General features: G+C 43.6%; 4 protein-coding genes across 4 annotated transcripts; 3 read left to right on the plus strand and 1 right to left on the minus strand.

The window, feature by feature from the left end:
* The first annotated feature begins 5,296 nt into the window (after positions 1–5,296).
* On the plus strand, positions 5,297–6,135 carry LOC134628404 (histone H2B 1/2). Its single transcript, XM_063475070.1, has one exon. It carries the CDS (start codon positions 5,305–5,307, stop codon positions 5,677–5,679), a length of 375 nt encoding a protein of 124 aa, XP_063331140.1. The 5' UTR covers positions 5,297–5,304; the 3' UTR covers positions 5,680–6,135.
* A 2,396-nt stretch (positions 6,136–8,531) lies between these two features.
* Positions 8,532–9,215, plus strand: LOC134628405 (histone H1-like). The gene has a single exon (XM_063475071.1). The coding sequence runs from the start codon at positions 8,532–8,534 to the stop codon at positions 9,213–9,215; it is 684 nt and encodes a 227-aa protein (XP_063331141.1).
* Positions 9,216–10,877: 1,662 nt separating this feature from the next.
* Positions 10,878–11,292, minus strand: LOC134628406 (histone H2A). The gene has a single exon (XM_063475072.1). It carries the CDS (start codon positions 11,290–11,292, stop codon positions 10,906–10,908), a length of 387 nt encoding a protein of 128 aa, XP_063331142.1. The 3' UTR covers positions 10,878–10,905.
* Positions 11,293–11,633: 341 nt separating this feature from the next.
* On the plus strand, positions 11,634–13,803 carry LOC134628890 (histone H3-like). The gene is made up of 2 exons (XM_063475706.1): positions 11,634–11,977; positions 13,491–13,803. Exons 1-2 carry the CDS (start codon positions 11,634–11,636, stop codon positions 13,801–13,803), a joined length of 657 nt encoding a protein of 218 aa, XP_063331776.1.
* The last annotated feature ends 2,415 nt before the right edge of the window (positions 13,804–16,218 follow it).

Raw genomic sequence — 16,218 nt, forward strand, 5'->3', positions numbered from 1 at the left:
CTGGAATCATGTTTATATATTTTCACTGTAAGGACTCATCACTAGGATGAGTGATGAAATGTTTCTCCCACTAAAAACGTCTTGTCCACATGAACAGAATCAGCTTTTTGGGATTTCACAGATTACTTTAAATTTCTAAAGTAATTTGCAGACATTTTTAAACAATTTAAGTTTAGGGAGAGAAAATGTTTTGCTCTGGGAGTTCAAACAGAAAATAATTCAACAGAAATGATTTAGCAAACTGGAACAGCATAACAGATATAAATTAAGAAATCACTCTCTATCTCTTGTGCATACTACGAAATTGCGACCTGTTTGCATCATTACTCTCAAAACACTTATTAGATTGCTTGCCATAAAAGCAGAATATACTGATTAACGCAAGGATAAGACCTACAATAAACAGCATGCATCTAGTCACTGTGGGTGACTAGCATCTAGTCACCCACAGTGACTAGAATTCTGCTGTATGTAGACTCATTTTCATAACTCTGACAGTCTGTGCATTGCCTCAGTTGTTTCTGAAACCTTGTGTCTCCTCTGTTTTAGTAAAAGTAGCTATTGTTCATGGTTTTTTCTGTCAAGTTTTGCTCATGATGGGAGCAACAAAAAGAATTCAGTGCAGGATTATAAGTGAGTCTTATCAAACAGCATGTTTCTGCTTTTCATTACGTGAGGGGAAACAAAATAAATATAGGCTTATGGTGTTGATGCTGAGCTGTAGTACATGAAGAGCATCCTCACTTAGCTCCTCCTGTTCTCCAGATGGCTCAGCCTCTGTGTGGGGTGATGGTGTCCTAGGTTGACCTATTTGCTCTGTAAGCAAACTGGTAGGGGTCGAGGGAGGGGGATAGACAGTTTCTGATGTACTGTGACATTTTCCGCTCAAAACACTTCATGACTACAGACGTGAGGGCTATAGTTCTGTAGATTACTGAAAAGACATGAACAGGAAACAGATGGATGAAGAAATTAGACAAAACTTAAGTAGATATGGAAAATATTGACAGTGTTTTACATGTGTATGTGTTATGGGGAAATAAACTATCGCTGCATGACCCAGCCTGAGCTGGGTGAGCTGTGGCTTGGTGTCATTTGGAGATGAAGATAAGATAAAGACTTCTGCTTGATGGGTGACTAGTTCCTCTTTTCATTTTGCCTCTTCATGGCTTCATGAGAAAAAGACAAACAAAGATGTAGTCTGGGGCACAAGTTATATGCACGTTTTATGGTTCTGAATCTTTTCAAAGCATCTAGACCAAACTTCACTCCGTACCTCAACATTTTCTGGTGATAAACTTGATGTTGTGAACTGATGTGCTCTGTGAATGAAAAGAAAACATGAAGAACAAAGCATTTGTTCTTCATGAGTCATTCAAAAGGTCATTCAGATTAATTCAAAGAGGAATTAATCTTAGCCAGAATGACGAGACTTTGATCAGGGCCTCTGATCTGCCACTTTCACCTTTGGTGCCCATGGGTTGGAGCAAAGTTAGACATTAAAGTCACACTGTTAAATTTTCCCAAATGTTTTTTTTTTTTTCAACCACCATTTGGCAGAGAGAAATGCAGAACACTCACATGAAGACCGAGTCTAGGGGGGGTTTATTTACTAATGACAGGATCCAGAACTGTAGATGGCAAATTGCTGGCTGTCACATTTCAATGGGCTAGGTCACGTGTAGTACTCCAGGTAAGTACAGGGAGTGTGCTCAGCATGAACAACCACTATAACTACTTTCTGCAGTCTGGAAGAGAATGGATGAATGAGCTGCGTAATAAAGATATGTTGATGAAACATTTCTACCAGCGAGATATGGAGCTGTAACTGTTTGGAAGGATTTCAGAAGCCATTGCATTCTTATACCAGCACATAGTATTATGATGTTTTTTTTCATATTGTTCTGGCTATGATCCTATTAGGCACAGTCTATCTTTAGTGTAAGTGTGTTGATGTACCAGCCATGGCAATATGTGGGCGTTTCCCCCCACGAGGGACAATGGACCACCTAATGATCCTCTACCTAATCACATGAGCCAAGGTGTGAAAACGGGTGTAGGTCACAATCAGCCAAGGTTTCGGGTGAGCTCATTGTGAAACCTAGCCCCATCCTATCATGTGATTTCCTGAGGTCAGATGGCCTAGGATGTGAGTGGGCGTTAAGGCAACTGGGAAGGGATCTCAAAACTGGATTATAGATGGCAGACAGTTGGTGTCGTAAACCACCACCTCTGTTCATTTGTCACCCTAGTTTAAATTTTTTTGTTTTTTTATTACCCTGTTGTGTGTTACCGTTTCATGATTTATTTCATTTGTCACTCAAATCAAACAATATCTTCCATGTAAATGGGGCACACCATCAATTTAGGAGACACTGCACAAAGTGAAGCCCCTAGCCAACATGACCAACATGCATACTCAAATAGACAGGAAATTAAGGCCTACAGTGAAGATCTTGGAGTGCTTGTAAATTGGTTGGAAGGATTTTGCATGACATAATTATATATTTGATATATTTTCCACTTTTCATGGGGGTTTTTTTTTGGAATACTAATAGATGCACAAGATAATTAGAATAAAGAACAGGGTTGTGATGATATTTGGCATGAAATGGCAATTGAATTGGACTGCAAAAAAAGTCAAGCCAACATGGCTTATGGGTGTCAAGCAAACACGCTTGTCCTGATGGTAATGGACTGGCACTTAAATAGGGATTGGTCGCAGTCTTGCACTGAATGCTTTCACTGTATCACCTCAGTTGTTAATAATCTTGCTGACACATCCACCAAACAAGTACTCTTACGGATGTGAAAAAGGTTTCCTTTACATCTTACTTTTGAAATTTTAACACTTGATTGTGATTGGATATGATTATTGGTCATGAATATTTTAATAGAAACAAACCAACTTAACTTGGTTAACTTAAGCAGAAGTTCTAAAAGGGAAGTGTTGATGTGTTAAACCTCCTAGTGATTGCTTTGTTTGCTAAAAGATTTCCATGGTTGTCCGTCATTTTTAATGTTGGTCTGCAAATATTAGCTACTTTCTGCTTTGTGTTCCACTTTTCATGCTTCCCTTAGGCAGTATTATAAGAAGCCATTGAATATTTTTTCACAATGTAGATGATAACAAGTTGGCTCTAGCCATGAAACCAGGTGACACAGAGCAAATAGTTAAACTGTAAGAATGTCTTGTGGACAAAACAGAGGTTATTATGGGACAACAAAAGCTACTGCTTGAAATCTTGGGATAATCTTTGATCAATATCTGTCTTTTGATGCTTGTATCAAATCTGTGACCCACTCCTGCTTTTATCCATTTAAGAAATATTGCCAAACTTAGGACTATTGTCTCCAAAGGTGAACTGGAGATGCTTGTCAACGCCTTCATTGTTAGACTATTGTAATGCACTCTTTTTTTGTGTGTCAAAGGCTTCCTTAAATTGCCTCCAAACGGTCCAAAATGCTGCAGCAAGGCTTTTAACCCACAGTAATAAATTCTCCCATATCACTCCCATGTTAGAATCCCAATCCTATCAGAGCCTTCTGCATGAGGTGGGAGATGTTGTCCAACAGGGATGAGAGCTTAGTCACCATTCTCCTGTCACTCACCACCTCCAGTGGGTCCAGAGGGCATCCTAGAACAGAGCTGGCCCTCCAGATCACTCTGTTCAGTCTCTTTCTGTCCCCAGCAGAAATGCTGCTGCCCCAGCAAACCACACCGTAAAAGTTTTGCTGACAGTTGACGTGTGACCTGACAAAGAATAAGCTCTGTATACTAACAGATTATTGAGCACAAAAGTTTACCTTTGAATTGTTGATGTTTTTTAAATAGACATCTGCAATGGTTTCCAGTCCTGGTTCAGTCTGCTGCTGAATCGTGGTCAGCTGCAGGAAACTAAACAAGCATATTGAGCTATTATCACGAGTCTTTAAGCTGCTGCATTAGCATATAAGCAACATATCTTGATGCTTTGTAATATTATTTTCAAAATATGGAAGCTGTACAGAGTAATACACCTGTAAATTTGTGAATACCTCATTAAGAATAATTCAGACTGCTTTTTAACCTATAATATAAACAGAAATATATTTGTTGGTGCTGAAAATTCATGAGTGGAAAAACTAACATTTCAGCTTAATTTGATTTGTATTTAGACTCTTTTTATCCAATTGGTCTTTTGAGTTAGCTTTGGTGATTACTTCCTCCAAACCATCAACATGTCTTTTAGACCTACAAGACTGTTCAAGCCTTCAAGCTGGCAGTAATCAACCACTTTCTCAAAAATTCCTGAAAGAGTAGTTGTAAAACAGTTACCTCATCATCTACAGAAGAATGGTTGATTTGGAGACTTTCAGTAAGGCTTCAGAACTCATCAGAGTAAAGAAATGGTGTCAGCGAAGGTCACAAATGATATTTTTTTTTAGATCTTCTTACCCACCTTGGATATAATATATAATATAATTTGTAAAATTAACATGAATTCTTTGACTTGAGTATCATTATCATAGCCACACTTTACTGTGTTGTCACAGCATAAAACTATTGTAGGCTGACTAATCATGTTGAGAGTGCTAAATCTGAGTAGCTGTTAGTGAGATGCACATTCATTTCTTGTAAGGAAATATAGAAATACATCATCAAGATTCTTGTAGAGTTGAACTAATACATACTGATACTACTATATATAAATAAATGAAAGCGCTTCATTTATTTGAAGCGCTTTCACTGCAGCTGTTGAAACTGCAGTGAAACACATCAACATCTCGGTTACACGTGACAAGAGCTGTTTCAACCACGCTTCAGAGCAGCGTTTCAAACCTACTGCGCTTCGTAAGCTCGTCAGCATCGAGTGTTCTACAGTTCTTAAATGTCATCATCATCACTCTGAAAACACCAGCATGGTGTGAAGATAACAAAGCTCACTGCTCCAAAGAAACACTGCTGCTGCTGAGGCCCAATTCACACAGACTGTAGTCACATCTTAAGCATATTCTTGTTTTCAGTCTGTGTCTCCCTAACTCCTCCATATTTGCCACACAGAGCACTACATTTACTGCTCATTTAATACAAATGACTGTTCCAACAAATGAGGAAACAATCACACAGACCACTTCTTTGTTAGATGCGCGCCTGTTTTAGCACAATTCATAGATTTCCTCCAACACAATGTCCGGCCCACTGTGCAGCTCAGCCAATGAGAACCGAGGGCCTGCGCAGTGATATTAGCATACAGCCTGTATAAAGGGAGCTGTTTTCTATCACACAGCTCATTCGTTGCTGCAGAGTACCGAAGAAACAAAATGCCTGAACCCGCAAAGTCAGCGCCCAAGAAGGGCTCTAAGAAAGCCGTGACCAAGACCGCCGGCAAGGGCGGCAAGAAGAAGCGAAAGACCAGGAAGGAGAGCTACGCCATCTACGTGTACAAGGTGCTGAAGCAGGTCCACCCCGACACCGGGATCTCCTCCAAGGCCATGAGCATCATGAACTCGTTTGTCAACGACATCTTCGAGCGCATCGCTGCCGAGGCCTCTCGCCTGGCCCACTACAACAAACGCTCCACCATCACGTCCAGGGAGATCCAGACCGCAGTGCGCCTGCTGCTCCCCGGTGAGCTGGCCAAGCACGCAGTGTCTGAGGGCACCAAGGCCGTCACCAAGTACACCAGCTCCAAGTAAACTGATCTGCTGTCAGTCAACCCAACGGCTCTTTTCAGAGCCACCCACTTTGAACTAAAGAGCATACGTCCTACCGTCAAACGTGCTAGTTACTATGTTGCCAACTACTGGAATCGCGGATATGGTTCTTTGTCACTAGGTGCTATTGATCCGCTACATTGACCCAGACTCAGGAAATGTCTTCTTGTTTTTGTTGTGAAACGATGACAAAGTAACTACAAATACAACATTAATGCGACTTTATATTTGACAGTCTTTCAGTGCATTTCAATGGCTCCCCTGTGGGCGGCGCCTCCGCTGCATTTCCTGCAGGACTGAGAGGAGGGAGAGCCAGCTTTGTCCCCAAAGCCACTCTGCTTTTTAACTCCAGCCCTTAAGACCATTTCCCACACCTGTAAACAAACTACTCTATGCTCTTTTTGTACAGCTGACACTTTATTCACTTTTAGTCACTTATTTATTCACCTATTCAGTCACTTTAATTTTAAAACTGTGTATATTCTGTATTTATTATCTCATTCTTATTGCCTGCTTATGCCCTGTCCTTGTCTTCAACGTCATGCTGCTCTATTGTGTCTTAATTGCCCCTTGGGGATAAGGGGCAATTAATTTTTTTTTTTTTTTTTTTAAATTCTGATTTCCAAATATATTCAATACAAAGCAAATTCCAAAAAACAAATTGAAAACAGTACTTTTTCCACAAAATACCCAAACACATGTTGCTCTGGCCAGTGACTCATTTTTGACAGTTTCTTTACTGTGTGTAAAATGGAAGTGTTTTGTGTGTGTGTGTGTGGGGGGGGTTTGTTCTCCCCCCCCCCCCCCCCTCCTGATATCAAAGTTAAGTTTGTCATTTCACAAAAATATTGCATAGCTGAATCCAAAGAAGCAGTAAACCTAAAATTTAGTTTCAACATTCATGTTGCAGTTCTCTATTGCACTGTCTTGTCTGTATCGTTCTGATCTGGGGTCACACCGTTGTTCTTATGTTGTACATTTGCACTTTATGTGGTCCTGTGTTGATTGTCCTATGTAGCACCACGCTCTTGGAGGAACGCTGTCTTGCTTCACTGTGTACTGTACCACTGCACATGGTTGAAATGACAAAGCCACTTGACTTGATGATGTGAACTTTAACACTATAATCACACAACTAGACTAACAACTATGATAAAGGCGTGGTTTGTTTGGACTATTAGAGGGCAAACATTAGCTACCCTAGATGCCAAAATGGATACTAGGAAAGGTATGAATTACTATCATTAATATAATTTTTTAAAGTTATTATTAATATTTTTTTTTTTGTATTTTTTATTATAAGAAAAGGAGTCCAACGTGTTTTCTCTTCCCCCACTTTTGGTACCCCTGGATGGAAGGCATCTTTGTAGCAAGTGCTGTGAATAAGATGGAGGAGTTGTACAGGAGGAATGATTTCCTGTGGTGTTTAAAAGGTATACATAGAGGTGTATATATTTATCTGCTTAGCACTTTTAATTTTTATGTTTTTTTAAGTGTTGTCTTACAGTATGTTTTGCACTAAGTACCGAAGCAATTTCCTAATGTTGTAAACCTGCTCAACATTTGGCTATAAAACCCATTCTGATTCAGATTCAGAGGTGAATTTTGGAAATCTCAGTCTCTCACTAAACGCTCTTCTGTGACTGGTCAAGCACATGATGGGAGGTATTGTGCAGCATTTTACTCATCTTGGACAACAATCTGTGGTTACACATTTTTTTTAGTGGGTGGAAGAATAATAGAATCCTGCAGAAAAAGGAGCACAGATATACTGGGCATAATTAAATGCACTGTACTAGATTAGACTGAGGTCGCTATCCAGGACGTAAGATAAGCTTTATTAGTCCCAGAGCTGGGAAATTCACCTTGTTACAGCAGCAACGTGGACAGAGCAGGATTAAATAAATGCCAAAAAATAACAGCAATATTACTCTGATTAAATAAATGAAATAGAAATAAAAATACGTTTGACTAGTAGCGACAAAAAGAGAATGTTTAATAGTGAGATGGTTGGATGTTCTTTTTTTAGCAGGTATTGAGTATTGCACATTGAGATACTTAGTGATCAGTTGGTGGATGTGTGTATTCACGCTGTTGTTGTTTATTGTAGAGTCGGTAACTGTAGCTGTAGTCTGTAGCTGGAAGGAAACAGACTGATGCAGACTAAGAGATCAGGGCCAAAGTGTGGAAGCGAGCTGCCGTAAGGTGACTAACTAATGGTGACTTCTGATATACAACAACGTGAGTGGAACTCGAGGCCGCTGTGCTTTGGTTAGAAGTGAGCAGCTCTCACAGAAGTCTCGCTGCTCCGTGGGCCTCCAGCTGCATCGGTGTGTTTGCTGGGAGTTCGCGGCGTCACTTTGTCGCACAGCTGCGCTCATCAGATGCTGCTTTTAACTCTGAGTGCGTGAACGAACATGTGTCTGAGCTGGAAAAGGGCTTTTCACGGAGCTCTTCTGCGGCTCCTTCGTTTTAGGAAAGAAAAGAGCGCAAAAAGCCGCCGAGCAGCGCTGAGCTCCGCATTGAGTCGCTAAGCTTTGGAGGCTCCACGAAGCAAGAGCAGAGAGCACCAGAGCCCGACACGAGGCCTGCCCGAGGAGACACGAGTCCGCTGTGGACTGCTCCACTGTCGGCCTGCAGTGCTGCTCACACACTCACTTTGAGCTCTTTGATCCCGAGACACGAAACACAAACTGAAGCATTGCGTGGCGCACGCGAGAGCGGCGCGCGCTACATTCACTCTCCACGGTTCTCATGGTGCGTTTAAGTGCAGCGTGACGCTTCCGAGTTGCCATCACTGCACCGTGACTCTCGATCAGAAGCGAAAGGGAAAAATGTCAGAGGAAGCACCCGCACCTGCGGCCGCTGCCGCCCCGGCCAAGGCGGCCAAGAAGAAGACGACGGCTTCCAAGCCGAAGAAGGTGGGTCCCAGCGTGGGCGAGCTGATCGTGAAAGCCGTGGCCGCTTCCAAGGAGCGCAGCGGCGTGTCCACAGCCGCTCTCAAGAAGGCTCTGGCTGCCGGAGGCTACGATGTGGACAAGAACAAGGCCCGCGTCAAGACCGCCATCAAGAGCCTGGTGGCCAAAGGCACTCTGGTGCAGACCAAGGGCACCGGGGCCTCCGGATCCTTCAAGATGAACAAGAAAGCTACCGAGAGCAAAGCCAAGAAGCCGGCCGCTGCCAAAGCCAAGAAGCCGGCCGCTGCCAAAGCCAAGAAGCCGGCCGCTGCCAAAGCCAAGAAGCCGGCCGCTGCCAAAGCCAAGAAGCCGGCAGCAGCCCCTAAAAAGCCCAAGAAGGCAGCGGCAGCCAAGAAGCCCGCAGCCGCTAAGAAGTCCCCCAAGAAGGCCAAGAAGCCCGCTGCGGCGGCAGCCAAGAAGGCCACCAAGAGCCCCAAGAAGGCGGCAGCCAAGAGCCCCAAGAAGGTCACCAAGAAGGCTCCCGCAGCCAAGAAAGCCCCTGCCAAGAAGGCCGCCAAGCCCAAAGTCAAGAAGGCGGCCACAGCAGGCAAGAAGAAGTGAGCTGGCAACACTCTCTCACACTCAACGGCTCTTCTCAGAGCCACCACAGCAACACGCAAGAGCTCCTTCCTCACTATCACGCAACGCTCTATTATTCATAATAATATTATTATTGTTAAAGCACGTATGATACACTCTCCCCCCCCCCCCCCCCCCCATTTTTCTCATAACATTTGCAGCTTGTATTACTATCATGGCTCACATTTCACAATCAGAAAGAGTTTTATTGCCAAATGCGGTTGGGGGGGGGTTACGACATTAGGAAATTGCTGCGATGCTGGGTGCAAAACATACTGTAAGACAACACTTAAAAATGAAAAGTGCTAAAGAGGTGTGTGTGTGTGTGTGTGTGTGTGTGTGTGTGTGCGCGTGCGCGCGCAGGCGATGATCAGCGCAACAATGGAACAGATGCAGAGAACACAGTATAGGGTCACGTGTTTGTGCTGGGAACAGTCCTATGTACACGAGTGCTGTGTCTTCAGAAATCTACAACTATATTTACAATCATACCTTCATAGTCAATACATCAGACCACTTGTTATCTCTTACTATGAAACATTATCATACAAGAAACCTTTAAAAGTCATCACCTACATTTTTTTTTAAATAAACACCACATATGACTGGAAATAATTAATAGATGCATGTTATTATCTACGTATGGACTATTTTTCAGTTCTATTTTTATTTCTAAAAGGCTGTTTTAGTGGAAACACACTGTATATTTTAAGAATACCGAGCCAACATAATCAAATTAAATGCTCCACTCTACAACCCGACCTGACTAAATCTAGGCCAGTTGAACTGATATTAGGTGATTTCAAGCACACACTTTTTACTCCAAGCTGAACCCATGCAGCTATTTATTGTAGCACGTATTTATTTCATGACTAATGTCATGACCATTCTGATTAATGTACATTTCAACAAATGGGCTTCCTTGGCGTTAAGGATGCGGGGGAATTCGCCTTATTTCAAAATATAGACACAAAAACCTAAGCCTAAGCGACTTTCCAAAATTTCCCCAAATTCAGCAGCAGCGCTGAACACGTGGCAAACGGCTCCACATTTTCCTCCCTCTGCACCTGGATAGTTCCTGCAGCACCAGAGTACTCCACACGTCCCTCCCCTCCTGTGTTATGGCTTACTATTGCGTTTGACAAGGTTTGTGGTCTTGCCTCATGTGTCATGAACCACGTCGTGTCTGTTTACATGTCTACGGCCGTAGTTAGCGTATCAGTAATGAGTAGCTCCAAATTGTTAAGACAGTAAAAAAGTGATGTAGTCAGTTGTGTTGAACGTGATCTTTTGACTTGAGCAAGTTTGTTAGAATAAAGTGACAGATTTCTGAAAGATACACGCTAACGGAGGTCAAAAAGGCACAGGCCTCGATCACGCTGCGAGAGAGACTGCAAGCGGTTTTGATCCAATAAGAAGTGTGCAGTATTACATGAGTTGCTGGTAAGCAGAGTATTCTGGAATAATTTTGTAAGAGTAAAGAGGTAAGTAACTAAAGGTAATGATTATACACTTGGAAGTTGGCGAGAATAAAGTAATATTACATTTCCATATACATATAACAGATAAAGAGCCACGAGGATGTTTGCTCAGAAAGAAGTGTGTGTGGCTCTGAAAAGAGCCTTTGTTTGTTTGTTTGTTTGCTTGGTGCGTGAAGCAGAGCCTTTGGCATTTACTTGGCCTTGACGGGCTTCTCGGTCTTCTTGGGCAGCAGCACGGCCTGGATGTTGGGCAGCACACCACCCTGGGCGATGGTGACTCCGCCAAGGAGCTTGTTGAGCTCCTCGTCGTTGCGCACGGCCAGCTGCAGGTGACGTGGGATGATACGAGTCTTCTTGTTGTCGCGGGCTGCGTTGCCAGCCAGCTCGAGAATCTCAGCGGTCAGGTACTCGAGCACAGCTGCCAGGTAGACGGGGGCGCCGGCACCCACGCGCTCCGCATAGTTGCCTTTGCGCAGCAGCCTGTGGACACGACCCACTGGGAACTGGAGCCCGGCACGGGATGAACGGGTCTTAGCCTTAGCTCTGGCTTTGCCTCCGGTTTTGCCACGCCCACTCATTTTGATGCTTCTCTTCGCAGTGTTAACACTCAAAGGAAATGTGGCCCGATCGGCGCCGAGCCTGGCTTATATTTCCGCAGAGCGCGGGCGGCTTCGTCACACACCAATCGCAGACAGGCTCGCGGCAGCGCGCATTTTCAAAGCACCTTCCTCCAATGAGCAGCAAACACCGAGGCGGGGCGGTGCTCCTCCGAGCGGTGCTGAGCACCACGTGGAGCCCCTCACCAATCACGAGCCGCAGCGGCACCGCGTCACAGCCAGTCACACACTTTAAGAGCGGCGAGTCTCCTCCGGTTGTTATATTTTCTGTTTTAAACACAGGGAAAGCAAAGAGAGAAAGAATGGCAAGAACCAAGCAGACCGCTCGCAAATCCACTGGCGGCAAAGCCCCCAGAAAGCAGCTGGCCACCAAGGCCGCTCGTAAGAGCGCCCCGGCCACCGGAGGCGTCAAGAAGCCTCACCGTTACAGGCCCGGCACCGTGGCTCTGCGCGAGATCCGCCGTTACCAGAAATCCACCGAGCTGCTCATTCGCAAGCTGCCTTTCCAGCGCCTGGTCCGCGAGATCGCTCAGGACTTCAAGACCGACCTGCGCTTCCAGAGCTCCGCTGTCATGGCTCTGCAGGAGGCCAGCGAGGCTTACCTGGTCGGACTCTTCGAGGACACCAACCTGTGCGCCATCCACGCCAAGAGGGTCACCATCATGCCCAAAGACATCCAGCTGGCTCGCCGCATCCGCGGAGAGAGGGCTTAAGCTGTCTGTACGCCCTCCTACAAACAACGGCTCTTTTCAGAGCCAACACACTCACACCGAGAGCACGCTCCTTTCTTACAATAACATTAATCTTATACAGTACAATGTTCATGGCTTTTTTTTCTTTTTTTTTTCTTTTTTTCTTTTTTTAAATATAATAGAAGCCATAAGGTTGGCATGAAGGTGGCATCCAGTTACTTGATCTAAGCACCAGTACTTCCAATTCTTTCCTGCTACACATAAGTTTACATTACTTATAGTAGTAGTAGAAGTAGTACTTCTATAGTAAGTGATAATAATGCTTAATTGCTGTGTAGCATGAATTGTGGGACTTCATCAGCAGGAAAACTATACACGTACAGTTAAAATTCTAAAATGTGTCCCCCCTTTACTTATTATTTTCCAACGCTGGTCAGATTGGAGTGCTTTGCGCTATGCCATATGATTGACACCCCTGCTCTAAAATACCTTTGGTAAACTCCTGGTGTTTAAATTGGCTATAAACTATGAATGTACATAACAATAAGCCTAACATGGATCAGATATTTTTCGCAGTTCATGTTCAGTTCACAGGTGCTTTTTTTTTTTTTTTTTCACTCCCCAAAGATATATAAATAAAATAATTTAACACAATTCTTTGAAGTAACTTTGAGCATAGAAACACAGTATCGTCATGTTGCGCTGGCGTTGATCCAATACCTAGGCCACATCGCTGATATCTATACTGTCGAGAGTTGGATTGATCTTCCCACCTCTAACACCAAGAGCTGACTTTTGGGAACTCTGTTAAACTAATCTCACTGCGCAAACTGTCTTCAGACTTTGACATTAACATTGATAACATACAGAAAAATGATACTGTGAAGCTGTCCAGAACAGTCCAGTCAAGTAGAGATCATAGATATAGTGCTCCCAGAGTATGACTCGCGGCCACTTTCAAGTCAGAAAATATAGTATTGACATTCTGAATAATCTGTTGCGATCATCTGTGAATGCTATTGCATGTAGGAAAGCCAATATAAACAAACTTCTAAAACTACATTGATTCTGGAAGTATGGAAGTTCTGGGATTCAGAGTTTCAAGGTAAAAACCTGATTAACAACCTATTTGATCTGGGGACAACTAATAATATTTCATGGCATGACCCTTCCCTCCTTTTCTGGCTCCGCTGGAGGCACCACTGGTTATTGGCCTTTAATAAAGATATTAACTGGAGAACTGGAAAACTGTTGGATTGTCTCTGTGACACATGTAGTACTCAATCTCATATCGTGTACAGTACACAGCTACTGCACCCCAGGCACAGTCATGCTGTTCCTCATTTCCGCCAAAGGCCAGTAGATGGCCGTAGTTTCAAGCACTCCTGTTCTCTTTTACGTCCTCAAATCAGATGTAAATTCAGGAGTCCGTCAAGCAACCCTTCACATTCGTTTCTGAACAGCCAAAATGAGTGGAAGGGGTAAGGGAGGTAAAGGACTCGGCAAAGGAGGTGCAAAGCGTCACCGTAAGGTGCTTCGTGATAACATCCAGGGCATCACTAAGCCAGCTATCCGCCGCCTGGCTCGCCGTGGTGGTGTGAAGCGTATTTCTGGTCTGATCTACGAGGAGACCCGTGGCGTGTTGAAGGTGTTTCTGGAGAACGTCATCCGCGACGCCGTCACCTACACCGAGCACGCCAAGAGAAAGACCGTCACCGCCATGGATGTGGTATACGCTCTCAAGAGACAGGGCCGCACTCTGTACGGCTTTGGTGGTTAAGCTTACAGTACTAATCAAAAACAACAAAGGTCCTTTTCAGGGCCACCCATCTCTTCCGTAGAGCTGATCCTGTCTCCTTTATTTAAGAAATGGTAGCATCGTGTGTGTGGTCAAGTTGTAGGAAATTTCTTTTCATATAAATAGTCAGTCTGGTTTGGAGCCCGTATTGAGACGGTTTTGTTGTGTGATACAGTTCTACAGTAGTTGTGGGGTTTGGGGGGGGGTTTTGTGTTTTCTTTTTTTTTTTTTTTTTTTTTTGTTTGTTTTTTTTGAAAGTGGGCCATATACTGACCGGAGTGTTAAATAAATAAAATAAATCAGTTTGCATGTTTTATTGGGGGGAAAAAAAATCGGGGTTTTATGATTTTAAATACCAGTTAAATCACATAATTTTAATGATTTACATAGGGATAAAATCACCATTTTTTTTTCTAAATAATACATGCAAACTGATTTATTTTCTAACCATGATGGAGGTTAGATGCATAGCAATAATTAAAAGTATCAATGAGTTTTATGCATATTTTTTTTTTTTTTTTTTTTTTTTGTGCAGTGACAGAAAAACAAAAAAAACTCCCTCTCAGCTTGTTCGTGGCCAAAAATGGCCACCCCCTGTTTATGCTTACAAAATACTATAAAATTAATATATATTAAAACATTTTTCTACTTTCATTGACTTGATTTTTTTTAAATTAGCACCGCTCCTAGTCATGAAAACCAAAATATAATTCAAATTCAGATATTATACCCTTTGAATACCAGTCAGATCATGTATTATTACTACGCTTTTGGGGGAAAATAGTAATAAAGTTCACTTTTTTTAGCATATGAATGATGGGGGGAGGGTGAATAAATGGCCAAAAAGAAAATCACAAATGGTGTGTTAGTGGCCAGAAAGGCAATTTAATGACCACTGAAATGACAAGTAAAATGATCAAAATTTATATTCCAGTGTGTGCGCTTCTGCGTGCATCTTCATTAGCAGCAAGATGTACTAACCACATTAGAGTGGTCTTTGTAGGCACACTTTCTACACCTGGTGCAAGGGGCTGCTGTTCCAATCCTGGAGGTGCACCTTTTGCACCTTCTTCTCATTTCGTTGGTGGGGTGTGGGTCACACTCTGGTTCAGACTACTGTATCTTGAGATCAATGGCAGAAGTGGCTGAGAATTAAGGAGAAGGGTGTCTTGCAGTTGTTGAGGTCACCAGCATGTGCCCCAGCTCTCCCAGGATCACTCTTCATTTGTAGGTTGTAGAGGACTCACCCACTTCAGTGAAGTTGTTTCCACCGGGACAAAGACATCGTTTCCCAAGACATCCAGGAGATTGGAGAAAAGAGCCATTAGCCATCAGTTAGTTTTCCTTCTACAACTCGAGGTGCCAACACCCTCTAAGTTATCCAAGCAATATTTGTGCCTATTGTAGTCCAGGATTGCTTCTTGCTTTCACGCGTCCTTTATTCCCCATCACTGACTGCTGGTTCCCTGTGTGTTGCTGTCAAAAGAAGCACATTCCTCCGTTGCTTTGGCATGTGGGATATCGCCGTGGTAGTTTTGGTGAAGCCAAAGACAGACAACAAAATCATCCTCTGTTGCAACTGGAGGAGCTGGGGAGGAAGCTCTGGGTTGTTTCCCCTGTGCCGGTTTTCATCTGAGGAGTTCCTCTGCCAAGGTGACCGAAGGAAAGACGTTGTCCTCGGAGCTCCTCCGTCAGTTGGAGTCTGAACCCCTTTCCCTTTTTTACTTCCTGAGAACTTCCAGTGTTGTCATCCAACATGCTATGTATTGCTTTATTCTGGTGTAGGCTATCTCCACTTCATCTATAATCCTCCAATCCTCACACCTTGGCCTCCCGTGCAGGTTTGTAAGGGTGCACAGCAGCTAAAAGATCTCCTTTGTTATAAAAAAGTCAAAAGTAGATCTCAGGCTGCTAATGCAGGGAACTGCATACAGGATGAGCCCTGGTTTGATACCAGTGGGTAATGGATTGTAGAGCAGTCTCTCTTCAGTAGTGGGACCCACATGGTTTTCCTTTCATGAGGGATCCACTCAGTCACCGGCTTCCTCGGTCTCAGAAAATGCTCCTATGTTCTTTTCCATCAGCTGCTTGGCCTCCACCTCCATGCCCCCAACCCCAATCCTCCCCCAAAGAAGAGGATTCGGGCACTGGCTAGTACTCATCACCAGTGGTGATACAGTCAGCTTCTTTGGAGATTGTCCCCTCATTTTCTGGAGAGGAAGTTTCTTCATCTTGGGCAGATGTCTTTTCTTCAAGGGCAGAGGACTGCTGCTGTCCTTGCTCTCTGACCAGATCATATAGGCAGTGCTTGAAGCAGTGATGACCTTCTTGCCATATTGCCAGAATAAATGATCTGGAATCTGTTAGGCTTACTTACAGCAGTAGCTCTGTCTGCAC

This window comes from Pelmatolapia mariae, linkage group LG6 (genome assembly GCF_036321145.2).
Source record: "Pelmatolapia mariae isolate MD_Pm_ZW linkage group LG6, Pm_UMD_F_2, whole genome shotgun sequence".
NCBI classification, from domain to species: Eukaryota; Metazoa; Chordata; class Actinopteri; order Cichliformes; family Cichlidae; genus Pelmatolapia; species Pelmatolapia mariae.